The sequence below is a fragment of the Pelodiscus sinensis genome, chromosome 1 (assembly GCF_052426305.1).
Source record: "Pelodiscus sinensis isolate ZL-2025 chromosome 1, ASM5242630v1, whole genome shotgun sequence".
NCBI classification, from domain to species: Eukaryota; Metazoa; Chordata; order Testudines; family Trionychidae; genus Pelodiscus; species Pelodiscus sinensis.
Window position 1 is genome coordinate 166,632,908 of NC_143052.1, and position 16,067 is coordinate 166,648,974.

At 41.5% G+C, this 16,067-nt stretch overlaps 1 protein-coding gene across 4 annotated transcripts in view; it reads right to left on the reverse strand.

The window, feature by feature from the left end:
- Positions 1–2,479: 2,479 nt before the first annotated feature.
- Positions 2,480–16,067, reverse strand: part of POU2F1 (POU class 2 homeobox 1) — a 200,370-nt gene continuing 186,782 nt past the window's right edge. For 3 of the 4 annotated variants that reach the window (XM_089773288.1, XM_075909143.2, XM_006124220.5), the window contains 5 exons: positions 15,292–15,468; positions 11,439–11,544; positions 10,128–10,473; positions 9,230–9,318; positions 2,480–6,985 (listed from right to left, as the gene is read on the reverse strand). In XM_089773288.1, the coding sequence (XP_089629414.1) occupies positions 6,675–6,985; positions 9,230–9,318; positions 10,128–10,473; positions 11,439–11,544; positions 15,292–15,468 (1,029 nt within the window). In that variant the 3' untranslated portion in view covers positions 2,480–6,674. The remainder of the gene's footprint in view (positions 6,986–9,229; positions 9,319–10,127; positions 10,474–11,438; positions 11,545–15,291; positions 15,469–16,067) is intronic. The other variant, XM_089773295.1, reaches the window with a different exon arrangement.

Consider the following 16,067-nt stretch of genomic DNA (forward strand, 5'->3'; position numbering starts at 1 on the left):
AGGAAGAATAGGAGTAGCTAGCCATAACACAGTTAAAAGGACATGTTAAGAATTTACATTTGGGATTTGCCCAAAGATAACTGTAAGGAAATTCAAAACACTATTTTTTAAAACAAATGTCATCAATAACTTTGATCTGATATATATATTTAGCCTGTCCCAAAGCCTCTATTTCCATTATACAACCAAAATGCTCCTGACAATTTTGTAAAGCACGATTATAAACTGGATCGGGAACAATTTTATTTAGCAAAATATTAGGTGTTGACAATTAAGGTAAATTGGAAGTCATTTTAGTTGTGCCCCATTATATGGCTCCAGCTGCAATGGAGCTAATATGTTGTGTTTTATGAAAAAAATGTCCTATTATTTTATTGAATGTTAACTCTACTTTGAGAATGTACTTTAGAGAGGACTTAGCACCTCTGGACTTCCAGCTCCTCAATCAGGAGGAAAAATGAAATCTGCTCTAGTGGATTGCTGGGTTCCTTCTACTTAAACCAACAGTGGGCAATTACCAGCCCGTGGGCACTTTATTTACCTGTTTCACAGGTATGGCCACTTGAAGCTCCTGTTGGCCTCAATCACTATTCCCAGCCAATGGGAGCTGTTCGAAGCAGCATGGACCAAGACACTGCTTCTTGCAGCTCCCATTGGCTGGGAATGGCGATCTGTGGCCAACAGGTGCTTCAAGCAGCCTTACCTATAGAGGCACAAGTAAATAAAGTGTTGGCTGCTTGCCAGAGGCTAACACTGGCGAACCAGATCCGGCTTATTGCCAATCTCTGACTTAAACCAAAGAGGAACACCAAAAATCCAACTCTTTAGTGATGTTCTTTATACTAGCATCTGTTTATTTTCAGAGGCTACAACTTAAAGGTATAGATCAACCTCTACTTTATGCTATGTGACCTCAGAGAAAACTGTAAATCACGAAATAATCATTGCTATAGCTGTGCATGGAGAATTCTCCCCCGTTGTTTTGGTAAGAGACACTCTTCTCCTGCCCCCTAAGCACAAGAAGAGTATCTTAATCCCTTTTTGCAAAAAGTGGCCTATGGTATTGATTGTTAAAAAGTCCATTGGAAAGACACCACTAATAGATACATTTTTTTCATTTAAATCTACAGATTAAAATAAGTAGTGGAATGCTCAATCAACACAAAGGGAAAGTCATGATAATATGTGAGTTTATATATTGCTCCTAATGAACGATCAAGGTAGACACACACATCTACCTCTGTTGAGGTCAATAGCAAGATTTGTTATCCCAAACGGGGTAACAAATGATGAAATCCATTTCAGAGTAAGTTAACATTTATATTATTACATTCAGTCTGAATGTTTTCTTTAGAAATCTCTCTATTTTGCACACAATACGAGTGTAAATCATTTTCAGGTGAATTTCAAAAGGTATAATTTTTGAAGCCCTAGAAAGGTAAGTGATTCAAATTACTGAAGAGAATGTCTCCATACCTGGACTCTCTCACAACTGTTAAAATCTGCTGAGGTGGTCTTGTGCCTAGAACACAAATGTCCAGTATTACCAGCAGTATGTTTTCATATGATGATTTTCTACTTTCCATTGTGTTCCTACTGATGGCCATCAGACCCCAAGTGTTATGAACTTTGTGGAAAAGTGGCTGTTTTGGTCTGATATGGCTTTTAATTAATTTGTGATATTTTACTTTTTGAAGGCAGATGATTTGTTTGGGTAGGTCTGGGGCAATGATGTGTTTTGTGAGTTGCCCCAGTAAAAGAATTTTTAAATGTAAAATATAATGTACTTAGGCTATGAACATGAAACAAAACTATTAAAAGTCAGGATTTTTCTTATAGGCAGTATCTCTCAGTAATAACTGGCATAGCACGTCTGCGTGCATACTCATATGTTGTATGTAGCATTCCTGCATATGTACTAGGTAACACGTCAGTAAAGAAATTAATACACTTTTAATTGGTTTAGGATTCCTCTCAAAATTCACTTTTGTCAGGAAACTCCTATATTACAAGGGGCAATATTCATATGTGTATAAATACTACATGAATTTTCATCTTCTAACTACTGGGTCAGGCATCAACTGAGTAGGTGGAGCTTTGTCTGAATGAAACCCTAATGAGTACTCTTCCAAAATTCACATGACCACCACAGTTCAAGATTTTTTCCTGTAGATATATTTGTGTATCTCCCCTTCTCCATATCTTTTTTGGGAAAGGTGGTCCCTGCTTGTGTTTCTTTATATACATCTCCCCTACTTCCCAGGCCTAATATACAAATCCTAATTGTGCTTGGAGATAAAGTGAATCTATCTGTTTGACTAGTTTTATCTGCCATGACACGTGCTTGGAAATGAGAAAACTTATGGAGCTGTAGTAGATGCACTAGATAACTTGCAGTTTTCCTCTCCGTGTGCAAGGGCTTTAAGGAATTTCTTCCAGGCCTGGCCAACAAAGCCTGATTTTTTTATTTATTTGTGTGTGTGTGTGTGTGTGTGTTGGGGAAGAGGGGGAATACATTTTATTCCATTAAAAATACTCAGAGATAATCCCCTACAAACAACAAAGGAAGCCAGTTCATTCTCTTAGTAATGAAGCTGAGACAAGGACTGTGGGCAACAGGAAACTATTTTTGGTAAGAACTATATTGATTTGTATTTTTGGTATATAAAGAGTAAACTATCATCCCTTGGGGTAGAAAAGTGACCGCCACTGAAAACTAATGTCCTCAGCCACTGTTGACTAATTTTTGAATCTGTGATGTAATACTTTTCCACTGTAATTCTTAAATCCTCAGTCTCAAATTCTCCAAGTCCATATATCATCAATCACGATTGAATCTCCTTGTAGACACTTCAGTTTCTGTTGTAGTCATGATTAAGGTTTAAAACAGCAATTTCCATTACATTCCTATACCAGATCATCCATCCATCTCAAGCTCTGAAAGACTGAGCATGTATAGGTCTTATTAGGAAAATATATTGCTGCTGCAAACCTCATCTCTGAGTTCTTCTCCTCTGCCCTTTAACTAAAATACTAGAGGTGACCAACATCCACAAGGGAAACAATACCACCAACAGCAGGGTCCAGGCAGATCAACTGAACAAAAGGGCTACAATCAGACACTGGCATGTTGTATGATAGCAAATCAAAGCATACTGGGCTTGAGCCAAACTGGGAGAGGAAAGTGTGGTAGGTTAGGATAATTTACTCCCAAATCCCAAGGGGAAAAAAGAAGAGCATTTCAGCCAAACCTCCCCCTGATGTGGCTATTTTAAGTTTCCAGTTTCTTGCAGGAAAAAAAAATGCCAAGAAGCTTCTTGGAGTCTGGGCCCCTTAGAGGGTGATTGGGAAGCAGAGCATGAGGGAGAGAGAGTTTAAGGTGCTCACACCAAAGCCATGTTACCAATGCAAAAGGAGTCAGGAAAATTAATATTTTATAATAAATAACCATCCAAGCTGCATTAGTGTTCCAGATATGTATGCATCATGACCCCCCTCCCAACCACAAACCAACAAAAATGGGAAGTTAAAAATCATCCAGACAGCTGATAGCACAGCCTCTTTGAACTGCGGAGAGAGGTTTTTATGCTGATTTAAGGCCCACATTCTTTGTATTTTCTAGATAAATGCACAGGATCCACGCCCCAGTCCTAAATCCATCAGAGAACAGATAATACAGTGTAGAGGGCATCGTCAGAATACACTTTGACAAAAAAGGTTCTTGTTAAATTTAACTTTCAAGAGTGCATGGAGGTGACTTGGATTTTTCAGACCAAGTACAAGTATTATAGCTACAGCTTTTCCTGCCCTCTTACTTGGCTGAATGCAAGACCCATGGAACTGATATTTCCTTTGGTAGAAACTATAGTCAATGCTATGGTCTCTAGACCAACATAGTGGGTAACCAGCATCTCTCTTCAACTTCTCTCCCTCCCTGAATCATACCCATCTCAACTTTTTACTACTCCAAAGCTGTTAGTATGGACAATTTATATTCTGTATTATTCATAGTCTTAAAATCTTCTGTGCTGACTGAAGTCAGAGACTTCAGTCAACCAGAATATTTAGATTTGTTTAACTGGTAGGGTGGAAGGGTGGGGGACCACTTGGATTAGTAATCACCCGACATTGCCATTCTATTTACATACCAAAAACAAACAACCAACCCCCCCTCGTTTAAAATCAAGTTCAGAGTCTGCCCCAAGGATAATAAACAAATTATCAACCTCCCCCCAAAAAAGATTAAAACAAGCAGCAACTTTTATATAAAATTAATAAAAAACAAGACAAATGAAAAAGAAATTGTCAGTAGCATCTATCGCCTCTCTGCGTCTGAACTGCACTTATACAAACTAGTCCATTAGTACAGCAGCTTGCTAGAAATTGACTTTGGTTCAAGCTTAGTTTTAAAAAACAAAAACAAAAAATAAAAAACACATTAAAACAGTGGACGGACATTTGTTAGTCTCCCTGCTTGCAGTTCACTAGTTTTGAAATTTTATGGATAATTGGTTTAAATAATCTATGTAACTAACAGGAAGGTGAAGAGAGAGAGAGAGAGATGAACAGAGAAAAACGTAAGTGAGGGAAAGAAGAGATCAGAGTTTCTGCCATTTAAATATAAATGTAAATCTCACACATTTGGGTCACAGACCAAAGCGTATGTTGGATTTAAGTTGCTGTCTTTGATCTCAGGTGGTGAGAGATTCTATCCCCACCAATTATCAGCAAATGTGAACATAACTACATAAACTTGATATTTTGCAACTCTTTGCTGACACCCCCACCCGCACACTGCAACAAAGAACAAACCCGCAAAACCTACAGAAGGTGCTCGCAACACCCTCCCTAGCTGAATGTGTAGATGTTTTAAACCCATGGCAGAAACTTTTAAATCCAACAGGAATGGAAAGTTCAAAGTGAACTGCACTGCAGAGATCCAGTCTTCTCTTTTTAGAAATCTTTTTGGTTCAGATAATTGATTGGCATATTAAAGAATATGCCACTACTCTCTGGATAACCTACTATTCTTCCCCAACTATTCTCATAAACTCTCTGTTCTCAAATGCCCCTTGCTATATGGATTGGAAACACAGCTACAGCAGCAAGACAACTCTGAGTCTCTAGTCAGAGATGCTATTGCCATGCTGATCAAGGGAGCAACATCACTCCTCAGAGACCACATGAGAATACCAAGATGTGTGCAAAGTCCCAGTGTTGACTAGATAGACTGGTGCTATTTCCCACATCAGGTTGGACCATTCCAGCTGATTGGTCACTGTCTCCTATTTCCAAAGCACCTAGCACTGTAGTGGATAAAAAAACCTACGAGCTATTTAAAACAGAACAAGGACGCAAGGAAGCCAAGCGCTTTCTTGCAGTTGTGATATAGGAAAGAAGACAGCAACTTCTGTTTCAATAGACCTGCCATCTATTCCTGTAGACAGAAGTGCCAGTGGAAAATTGTTTCAATACAGACCACTGTACACAAGGACTATTCCTCTGAATAGAGAAGCCAGTTTTATCTTTCAAAATCCTGTGCCAAATAAGCTGGTAGAAAGCTTGGACGGGGGATGCCTTTAAATATTATTGATACTGGCACTCTCAGGTAACTTTGCATTTCTAGGATATATTTTTAAAAGGGACAAAATGTTAACAATACAGTAGAATCATCAGAACAAGTGACTGAAATAGTCTGGGCTCCAAGGGCGAAATCCTGCTCTCTGAAGTCAAATCGAGCAATACACATGCAATTCTGAGCAAAATTTGGCCCATTAGCTGAAGTAATTGAATGAAGGAGAGCTGCAGTATAGAAGTGTTTTCCACCTCCCTCATCATAAAAGCACAGACTATCCTGGAAGTTTGCACACATAGCTTGCTACCTCTACACGGTGTGTCCTACAAAATGGTGAAAATAATCTCTCTTGATATCTGGGTATAAAGTCACTGGGAAACAAGTTCAAGGATGGGGAAACTGAGGAATACTCCAAGGATATTAGGACAGAAAGCCTCCTTGTAGTCCACTCTTTCTCTCCCCCTTCCTTGTGGCATGGGAGCTCACCGAAAACAATCCAGGAGTAAAGACAAATGCGTCCAAACCATACATATAAAAATAATAATAATAATAACAACAACAATAACCATAATAATAATAGAGATACACCAGTAATACAGGCCTGCCTAAATTGTACCAGTTAAGAAAGGAACCCCCAACACGATTGATACGATTATAAACACCTTGTATGACATAATGGCCTGTACAACAGACCTATAAAATGATAATTAAAAAAAAGATATTTAGACCAAAAGAACTAAGAAACCCCCTCCTATGTTTGAGTTGATAACCCACCTTAACTTGTCATTGTGACTGCTGGAAATGATAAGTAGTCCTTTCACTTTTTTTTTTTTGTTTTTTTGTTTTTTTACATTTTTGGTTAGAAAGCTCTCCGATCCATGAAGCGATCCTGAAAAGACAGTGTTTATTATAAAATTAGGCAAATGTCTGTCCCAGCTTTAAATCCTTCCTGTTTTGTTTTCTACATTTTTCCTTCTCTCCCTTGTCCCCAGCAACATGGCGAGAGGAAGCCGATCACATTTTTCAGTTTATAAACCCAGCTGGCAGCCAATCCCACTGCAGAGTGAAACAGGCTGGTGGTAGCACAGCTCAGCCCGGCTCACTGTGCCTTGGAGGCAGTAGTGGTGGTGGATGTGGCCCCACTGGCAGAGGCCACTGTGAAGAGAGAGTTCTGGATCGACTCAGCTGAGGTGGAGGTGGCATGAAGGCTGGCGACTGGTCCAGAGGCCCCTGCGGAGGCTGCAGCTGCAGAGACCAAGCTAACCGGGTTGCTGGTGAGCAGAGAAAGGTTCTGAGGGTTCAGAAACAACGGGGCAGTAACGATGTTGGGAGTACCTCCAGCATTGGCAAATACCAAGTTCCCAGTTGCATCCAGTGATGTTATTGGAAGAGAGCCACCAGATGCAAGAGCTAGAATAGAGAAAGGGGCAGGGAAGAGAACATTAGTATTAACAGCACAGAGGAATGCAGTAAAGTGTAACAGAACTTTACTTTTTTCTCCTATGAGCATAGCTTTCTTCCCACAAGTAAAGATTCCTTTCCCTTACATCAATCCAGCATAAAATAGATTCACAAAATCAGGTGAAAATGGGATTTGGCACTATCGAAGCTGGCAGAGCTAAGCACATAAGAGGGAGGATCCTCTCATGATCCCAAAGATTAGACAAGGGTCAAAAATAAGTTTTTGCTATTCGTTTTTACCTACACCTCTCTAATACACTTCTCTGTATATAAGGAATATTGAGTTTGTTTTAACAAGATATGGCACAGAAAATAAAAGATGATATAAAATAACAATTTCAATGCATTACATAGTGTATACTCCTAATTAATTTTCAAATTATTTGCAAAAATAACTGCTTTTATCTGTTGCTAGAAAATCAGTATCGGTTCTTCAATAATTGTATGTTGTCACCTAATGCAGTTAAATAAAAAGCATTTGGCATGATTCAACCATGTAGTACCTAATGTCTTTAGAGCATCAATTCACCCCACCCACAAAGGCTCAGCAACTGAAGCTAAGCACAAGCTGTTTTAAATTACTATAAAAATATAAAGTTTTTATCTAAAATAAAAAGTAAAGGCATCTCTCTGAATATTTTCAACCCCCTCCCCCCCCCGAAATATAGACCCAAGCCCATGTGACTGTTCTCAATTTCCCATGTGAATGGACACAAAGCATCAGCACAGAATGAGATGCCTGGCACCAGGGAAATTGTCCTCTACTGTTCTGTCACCCTCTAACAGGAGCTAGTGCTTGTTGAGAGAAAGTTCCCTGAGAGCAGTGGCTAAGATTTTGCAGGGCTTGTCTTCACTACGCAGTGGATTGACACTGCAGTGATCAATCTAGTGGCGGCTGATTTATTGCGTCAAATCAATCTCCCAGCATTCCCCCATTGACTCCAGTACTCCACCAGCACAAGAAGTGTAGCCAGAGTCAACAGGAGAACAGCCCCTGCGGACCTTCTCGCACAGAAGACACCATGGTAAGTAAGTTGCGTAGATTATTTCAACAGGGGTGTTAGTGTAGATAAGCAGAAACTGAAATGGCTTTAGAGACTGATCGAAAACCAAATGCAACTAAAGGGAGTTTTTCCATGGACTTCTATGTGATTTGGATCAGGACTTAAATGGTGACACACTGTTCCGTCCTACAGGCCAAAGAAAGACTTACACTCAAGGGATCTAGAAGCAAAAGGGGAAGAAACATGCATTCACAAAGAATGGGAGCCACTACAATATTAAGATCAATTAACTTGTTTGAGTAAAGCCTTTTAAAATTTTGATGTGCTTTAATAGTTACAAACTACCTCAACAAATCTAACCAAGATTCATTTTGCCATGAGATCTACCCTCAAAGTATCAGATTCTTCTTTTGCTCTTTGTGAACTTATTTTTTTAATCGAATAGCTAAATTTAATTTATAAATAAATGGCATAATTATCAGATGTGATGATAAGTACCCAAATGGTTCTCACTGAAGTCACCAAAAAAATCAGGCCACTTATTTAGACGTTGAAATAAGAAAACAACTCCTTATTTAGGAGCTGTCAATCCAGAACATAAGGACTTTTGGTACACATTTTTGAAAGTCTTGATCTTGGATCTTTGTGTTCAGGCTTCTTGTTCTGTGAACTGTTCTGCTATCGGCTTTGATCAAGGCAACTATACTGAAACTTCTGCTAGATCAGTTGTAAAAAGTAGATCGCTAAGCAACCTGCTACAAATTGTACCTCAAGGACCACTGAGGGAGGGGAGCAATATTAATGCAGGGCCCTCCAGCATCACATTCTTCCTTAACTTCACCTCCAAGTCACTGAGATTGTAGACTGTTCTAACTCACTTTCAAGTTTGTATCTTACCATTCAAAATTCTATGATGGATTTAAAAAAAATCTGTTGTGTCTTTCTTGTAAAGCTTCTGTTCCTGAATATGGAATTTTGGTGTTGAGGAATGTTGCCTTGTTTGGTGAATAAAACATACAAGTAACAAAGCCAGTTACATATTACAAGGAACTAGGGAGCTGTGCCCACTGCTTTCTATGATCGTCAATCCCCCTCTCTCCGGCGGCTTTCGTGGCCAGCGAGCGTGAGGATGTCATTCTGTCGCCTTGTAACAAAAACTTGTTTATATATAGACAGAGATTTTACTGACCTTGAATAGTTGCCAGTGTACTGTTGCTCATGAGAGCTGGGCTGAGAGCACCGCCTAGTGTCCCTGGATTGAGACTGAGTAAGGCACCTCTGTGATACCAGGAAAACAGGAGAAGAGACAGATCAAGGGAGGTTGTGTTACTATTCAGAGACCATCATACAGAGAACGAAAGTAGAATTTAAGGATCTGATTTTTTTAAAAAAAATTCTTGTAATATTTTAATTTCTCCCATACCACAATGTGGTCTTGGATGAGTCCTCACAGCTGCCTTTCAATACTATACTTAACAAGCCTTAAGAACAGGCCCCCAAAAAGCACAAGTTGTACTGTTTTAATACTGTGAATTACACTCCAAGTGACTTCTTGGGACGCTGCAACTCTTTAGAGAGCTATCAGAAGGAAATGACTACAAAGAGAAACTGAAAGAACTACAAAGCAACATTTACAGCAATGGTTTTGGTCACACAGCATCAACAGAATGATTTCCAATAAATATTCAGGTGCTCTTCATCTTGCTCTGGGTCCCAAGGAACAGAACCAAACACAAGGGAATCTAAGATGCCAATTCAATTCAAAATTAGCAGCTTGGGTAGTATAGTTTGTGGCTACAACAAGGAAATAGTAGTCAGAGCACTGGCTCTCTGCCCAGCTTAGCCACTGACTTTATTAGTGACTTAATCAGTCATGCCTTTCAGCTTTCTCATCTGTAAAACAGGGATAACACCCTTATAGGGGAGTTGCAAGGCATACCCCATTATTACTTGTAAACACTTTGAGAAGTGTAGGTAAAAGATGCTGTAAGTGCAAAACATAGTATTAAAAATGATGATGAATACAGCCCATGTAAATAATTCCATGTTTCTTCATGTCTCATCTGAAATGCAGAGACAATTCTTACCCAGCTGCAAACTGTGAGGGTGCCATCAAGCCTGGATTTAGTCCTGCTGCAGCAGCCATGGCAGCAAGACTTGCATTTGCAGGCAGCTGCGCAGCTCCTTGTAGTGCGGCTGCTGCCGCTGTTTGCAACCCTGATGCTGTCACCATCACTTGGCTGGTCCCAAGAGGGGAGGACAAAGGAGTAGAGGTTGTCTGTGTTGTGCTGGTCTCACTGGCACTGGATGCCTCGGAAGTGGAGGCTGAGGCAGAAGGGGAAGGACTCAGAGAGGGTGAAGTCACTGCTGAGGAAGCTGGAGGAGCTGTAGAGATCACGGTTGCTGTATTGTTGGTGGTGGTTTCTGTTGTGCCTGCAGGGAGGGTTCCCATTAGAACAGTACAAGGCACAGGCATGCCTGAATAAAAACATCTACCACCTAGACCGAACAGCACAGAAAGGAGGAAGTGAGACAGACATGTCTCTGTGGGACTGAAGGGCACAGTGAATTCAAGAGAGAGGGACTGGTGAGCATGGATCTTCAATCACAATCAAACTGTCTCTTCAGGAGTTTGGGGAGCTGAGGCTGGTAATGGGAGCGCCTTTCACGTCTAGGTCACAGGCAGTTGCCAGTCTCAGCAGAGGCGCCACATTTAACAGTCATGAAAAATTAGTTACTCCAACATGGGACTGAGGCACATTGGCAGGGCAGTATAAAGGAATCTTACATGGCAGCTGTCTACCCTGTCGTTTCTGTGGCAGAAATGGAGGACTTTGCTCTCTAGAACTATCATTCCAGAGTCTTTCATCAGCACTTGACCGCTTTTTAATTTAAAATGTTTAAAAGGGCAAGGTGGGAGTGAAATGAGAGGAAGAAATCAGACCGAAATCAAATGGAATATCTGGGCAGAGAGAAGGAAATTCCTCTATATTGTTTCTTTGCACCTATATTCCTAAGCTGTATTTCTATGAGCTCCCAGAGAATCCTTTATGTCCCACAAAGGCTCCATTTGTTTTCTATTTTTCACCTTCAGCTAGGCAGGTTATGGATTTCTGAGACTCCTACACAACATGTCTTACAAGGATACAGCAAATCCAAGAGTCAGTGCTCTATGGAGATTTGTCAGGAGAATCCAAAGGATCCTAACATCTGCCAAATGTTAAACTGCAACACAGGAGAGCCAGAAATCTCACAAAATATTATGAATCTTTAAAATCTTTATCTGTTTGATATGCAGACACCACTGGAATTCCATGCTATAATTTGAACTGGTTATCCTGACTGAAGAGGTTTTCTGAAAAACTTGCTGTGCTGATGCAGCCAGACTTGTATCTTACCTGTGACTGACAGATTAGTTACAGCCGCACTAGTTAGAGGGAGCACAGGGTTGACAGTCAAGGTAGTAGCTGCACTGCTTGTCACCAGGCTTGGCGTGGTTGCCACCTAGAGGTCAGAAGAGAACATGACTGCTCAACTCCTAAAAAGGAAATGTTACCCAATTTGGGTTCTTGTATCCTCATTCTCAACCGAAAATGATGATGAGAAATGCTACACAATTTTTAAAATTTGCATCAATTGCTTTTGTGCTTCAACCACCAAAGAGCCTGGCACTATAATAGAGACACCTGCTTCCTGCAGGGACCTGTGAACGAATAGCAGCAAACCCCCACACTTATACAGTCTCAAAGCTATTAAATAGCTGCATGGTGGTATTATATCAGAAATTAATAATCAACAGTCAATCTCTCAGGATTTTCAAATATCCTTATTCAATGAAAGGCAAGCTTTCAAGGAGACCTTACCAGAGAGAAGAAACTTAAGGAACACCAAAAATCATTTTACAGTAAACTTCCGATAATCCGGCACCTTTAGGACCCAGGGGGTGCCGGATTATCAGATATGCCGGACTATCGGAAGGGGGGGCTATGAGGGGTCTGGGGTGTGGTGGGGGGATGCCACCTCAGACCTCTCATAGCCCCCCCTTCCGATAGTCCGGCTCTGCCCAGGCGTCCCTGCTTCAGCCGCTGCTGGTTAGTTTCAGCAGGGGCTGAATCGGGGACACCTACAGCAGAGCAGCTGGAGTGCTGCCGGGTTGGTCCGGTAGCGCCAACCCTTGGCGTGGCAAGACCAACCTGGCAGCACCCCAGCTGCTCTTGGGGATGCCTGGGGCAGAGCAGCTGGGGTGCTACCGGGTTGGTCCCGCAGCGCCACTCCTCAGGGCGAGACCAACCCAGCAGAACCCCAGCTGCTCTGCCCCAGGTGTCCCCAAGTCAGCCGCTGCTGATACTGACCAGCGGCTGACTCCAGGAAGCCCGAGGCAGAGCTGCTCTGCCCCTGGCTTCCTGGAGTCAGCCGCTGGTCAGTTTCAACAGCAGCTGAATCCGGACACCTGGGACAGAGCAGCTGGGGCGCTGCCGGGTTGGTCCCTGCAGCGCCGCACCTTGGCGCTGCGGGGACCAACCCGGCAGCACTCCAGCTGCTCTGTCCCAGGTGTACCCAAGTCAGCTGCTGCTGAAACTGATCAGGGGCTGATTTCAGGAAGCCGGGACAGAGCAGCTCTGCCTCGGGCTTCCTGGAGTCAGCCGCTGGTCAGTTTCAGCAGCAGCTGAATCGGGGACAGCTGGGGGCAGAGCAGCTCTAATGGTCCGGCTGCCGGGAGCATTTCCGGGTTCCTGATGGTGCCGGACCATCAGATGCTGGACCATCGGAGCTTTACTGTACTCGCTTTTTCTTACTCTTCTCAAGCTCAAATTTATTTCTTATTAAAGCCCTTCAACATACCACTGCATCCTAGCCTGATTTGTCATGTAGGTGTTTTACCACTGTTAAATGTAGTGTCTTGTTTCACATTTATCAACTAAAATATCTGAACTTCATTTGTGTGTTTCCTTTGTTTGAAAGATCTTTTTCAGAGCATTCAAATGAAATGAACTACCTTTACTTCTGGACAACTTAAATGGAAGGAATTTATACATAAATTGAAGGAAATTCAGAAAAAGTATCAACCAATGGGATTAATGGGCTGGAGGAAATTATTTATTAGAAAAGGCAACGACTAGAAGTGTTATGTGTGTGCATGCAAGGCATGCTGGTTGTCTGTAAGTAAATGAAAGATATATACATCAGGAAGGAAAGTAATCAGTTACACTCTCTTGGACAACCCAAAATAAGAATAATCAGGAAATCTTTCTCTTGGGGAGATCTGTATGACAGCTGAATAGTCTCTTAAAGGAAGTGATAATCTCTGTTTCATGACATGTTTACAACTAGGTTGGAAAAGAACATAGGCCTGGTAGCATTTTGCTCTAACATTCTACAAAACAATCTGCAGCACATCACCTCATCAGCACAGGCTACTGTGATTACATCAAACCTGTCCACTATTCTCTACACTGGATTTCCGTAGAACACAGAATCATGTTCAATGTCATGGTCCTTTTATCTTAAAGGCTTCAATGGCCTGGGCCTGATGCATGTTAAATAGAACTTGAAGCTGACAAATGAGAGTAGGTACATTTATTCGTCAGGCATACTGCAAGGTAAACCTCGTGGCTACAGGAAAGATTTTTCTCAAGCACTTGTTCAAGACTATGGAATGAATTCCCACAGGAACTAAAAATCATCAGAAACCTCATCACCTTCTCAACTTTGCTTTCTCTAACAAATACATAGAAACGTGTTAAAAAACAGAAGAAAACCCCTTCTAAACCAAACACTATACTGCACACACGATTTCTTTGCTGAGGAGAGGACAACAGAAAGAACAAACCAAGCATGACAGTAGTTAAATCATGACACTTAATACACTACTGGATGATGCTCAGACACCACAGTGATGAGGGCAGCATAAAATCTTATATAGAATAGATTAGCCTACAGGCTACATGAAATCCACAAAGACTTCATAATATCAGGAGCATAGGTACAGGTAACGACAGACCTTTCATAACAATAGCTCAAGGAACCTCAAGAAAATAACAGAGCTCAAGGAACCTTGATGAATGTAGGAATGTGAATGGTTATGGTTAACCAGCGGGGCCTGGAGCAGCTCCTTGCTCACTATGGGCAGGGGAAGTGATCTTGATCTGAGGAAGTAGGTCTGGCCCACGAAAGCTCATCATCTAATAAACCATCTTGTTAGTCTTTAAAGTGCTACATTGTCCTGCATTTTTCTTCAGCTACCCCAGACTAACACGGCTACATCTCTATCACTATTCTATGGGCAGGGGGCTGCTCCAGTTCTGCAGGGTCTGCTGCAGGCAGGGGGAGTTCCAGCCCAGCTGGAGCAGCCCATGTCCGTGGCAGACCCAGTCCAGGTACCTTGTGGAAGCCCCCAACCATGGCAGGCCCAGCTCAGGTGTACTGAAAGCAGCCCCTGTACACAACACGCTGGGGCTGAGCCTGCCATAGATTGGGGCTGAGCCTGCCATAGATTGGGGCTGCTTCAGCCTACTCCCCGTTTAATTGGTTAAATGGTTACACGTAATGCTTAACTATTTAAACAGGGTTTTACATTCCTAATGAATACACTTTGTTACTTATGTTTTCAGTAAGTTTATATTTACCTTAGCCAAATTGAAGGTTTGGAAAATGAGCTACAGAGATTAACTAAACTCTTTTTTCACTTTGATATACATTGACCCTGCTCAAAAGGGACAAAAATAGTATAATCAGGTTTGGTTGACTTAGTCTGCCAACTAACGCCTAACAACTGATAGGATTTACTGTTGACTTAATGCATTAAAGTAGCTAGAACAAGATGGAAAGGATGGCACTGGGGAGCATTTTTTCCTTTTACAGAAAGAATTTTGGATGAGTCAGCTGATCTGGAAAAAATTCAAACATGAATCATGATCTCTTAGCATATGTCCAAAGCAGTGACATAAGCTGCATATTTATAGATTGTATTCAGTGAACCTTGAATTACTGCCAGCTCAAATTAGCTGTTCATTTTGGGTATTTAAATAATGAATTCCCACTAGCTAATTTGTAATCTTTACCTTTTTTTTTTTAAATAGTAGACAGTGGGAACCAGTAAATATAGTAATGAAAATTCCAATTAAGTATCTCAGTTAAAATTGTGAGCATAAGTCTGCTGCACAGTGCAGATGAAAAATGTATGCAATTCCCGTTACTGCTAGGAGAGGAGTATCTGAACTTTTCCAAGATACTTCATTTCTGGATTCTTACCAGTGAGGTTGGGCAAGGGAAAATTGCTTTGATAGGAGAGCTGCTGGTTCCACTACTGGGTGGGTTGATCCTTTTCTCCTTCTGGCGTCGGTTACAGAACCAAACACGGATCACCTCCTTCTCCATATTCAGCTGGTCAGCTATCATGGTGATCTCCTCCGAGGTAGGCTTTTGGTTCTGAAAAAGAAATATTTGAATATTATGGAAATTACTTGGATGAGTGCTGCATTATGGCTCCAGTATAGCAGGATTCTAAACTAAAGAACTGGAGGAAGGAACAACCTACAGATGTAAAAAGCCTTCCCATTTTAACAAAGATGATGTTGTCAGGAATAGATTTAAAAAGGATTGGACCTGATGGACCAATGCTGAGGGGGAGGGAGAAGCAGAGCCTCGGGGGCCAGAGCCAGGTAAGCCGGAGGCCGTATCCAGCTCCCAGGCCTGAGTTTTCTCCAACCTGTGCTAGAGGGTTACGTATACCCTGTTACAGAAATGTAACTGTTTTGCAGAACAGTCTTTCACAACTCACCACAGATTTCCCCACCCTCTGAAAGCAGCAACTTACCCACAACACACAGGCTGCCTGCAAATGTATGAACACACGGATCAACACAGTGAAATGTATCAGCACATGCACACATCAACAAACTTATATTGTGCTTTTTAGTTGAGGATCTCATGGGATTTTACAAACCTTGTTTTATATCTGAGGAAACCGTAGAAGAGCAATTATATAATTTGCCTAACGCCATGGTGTCCAACACGCTAGCCACACG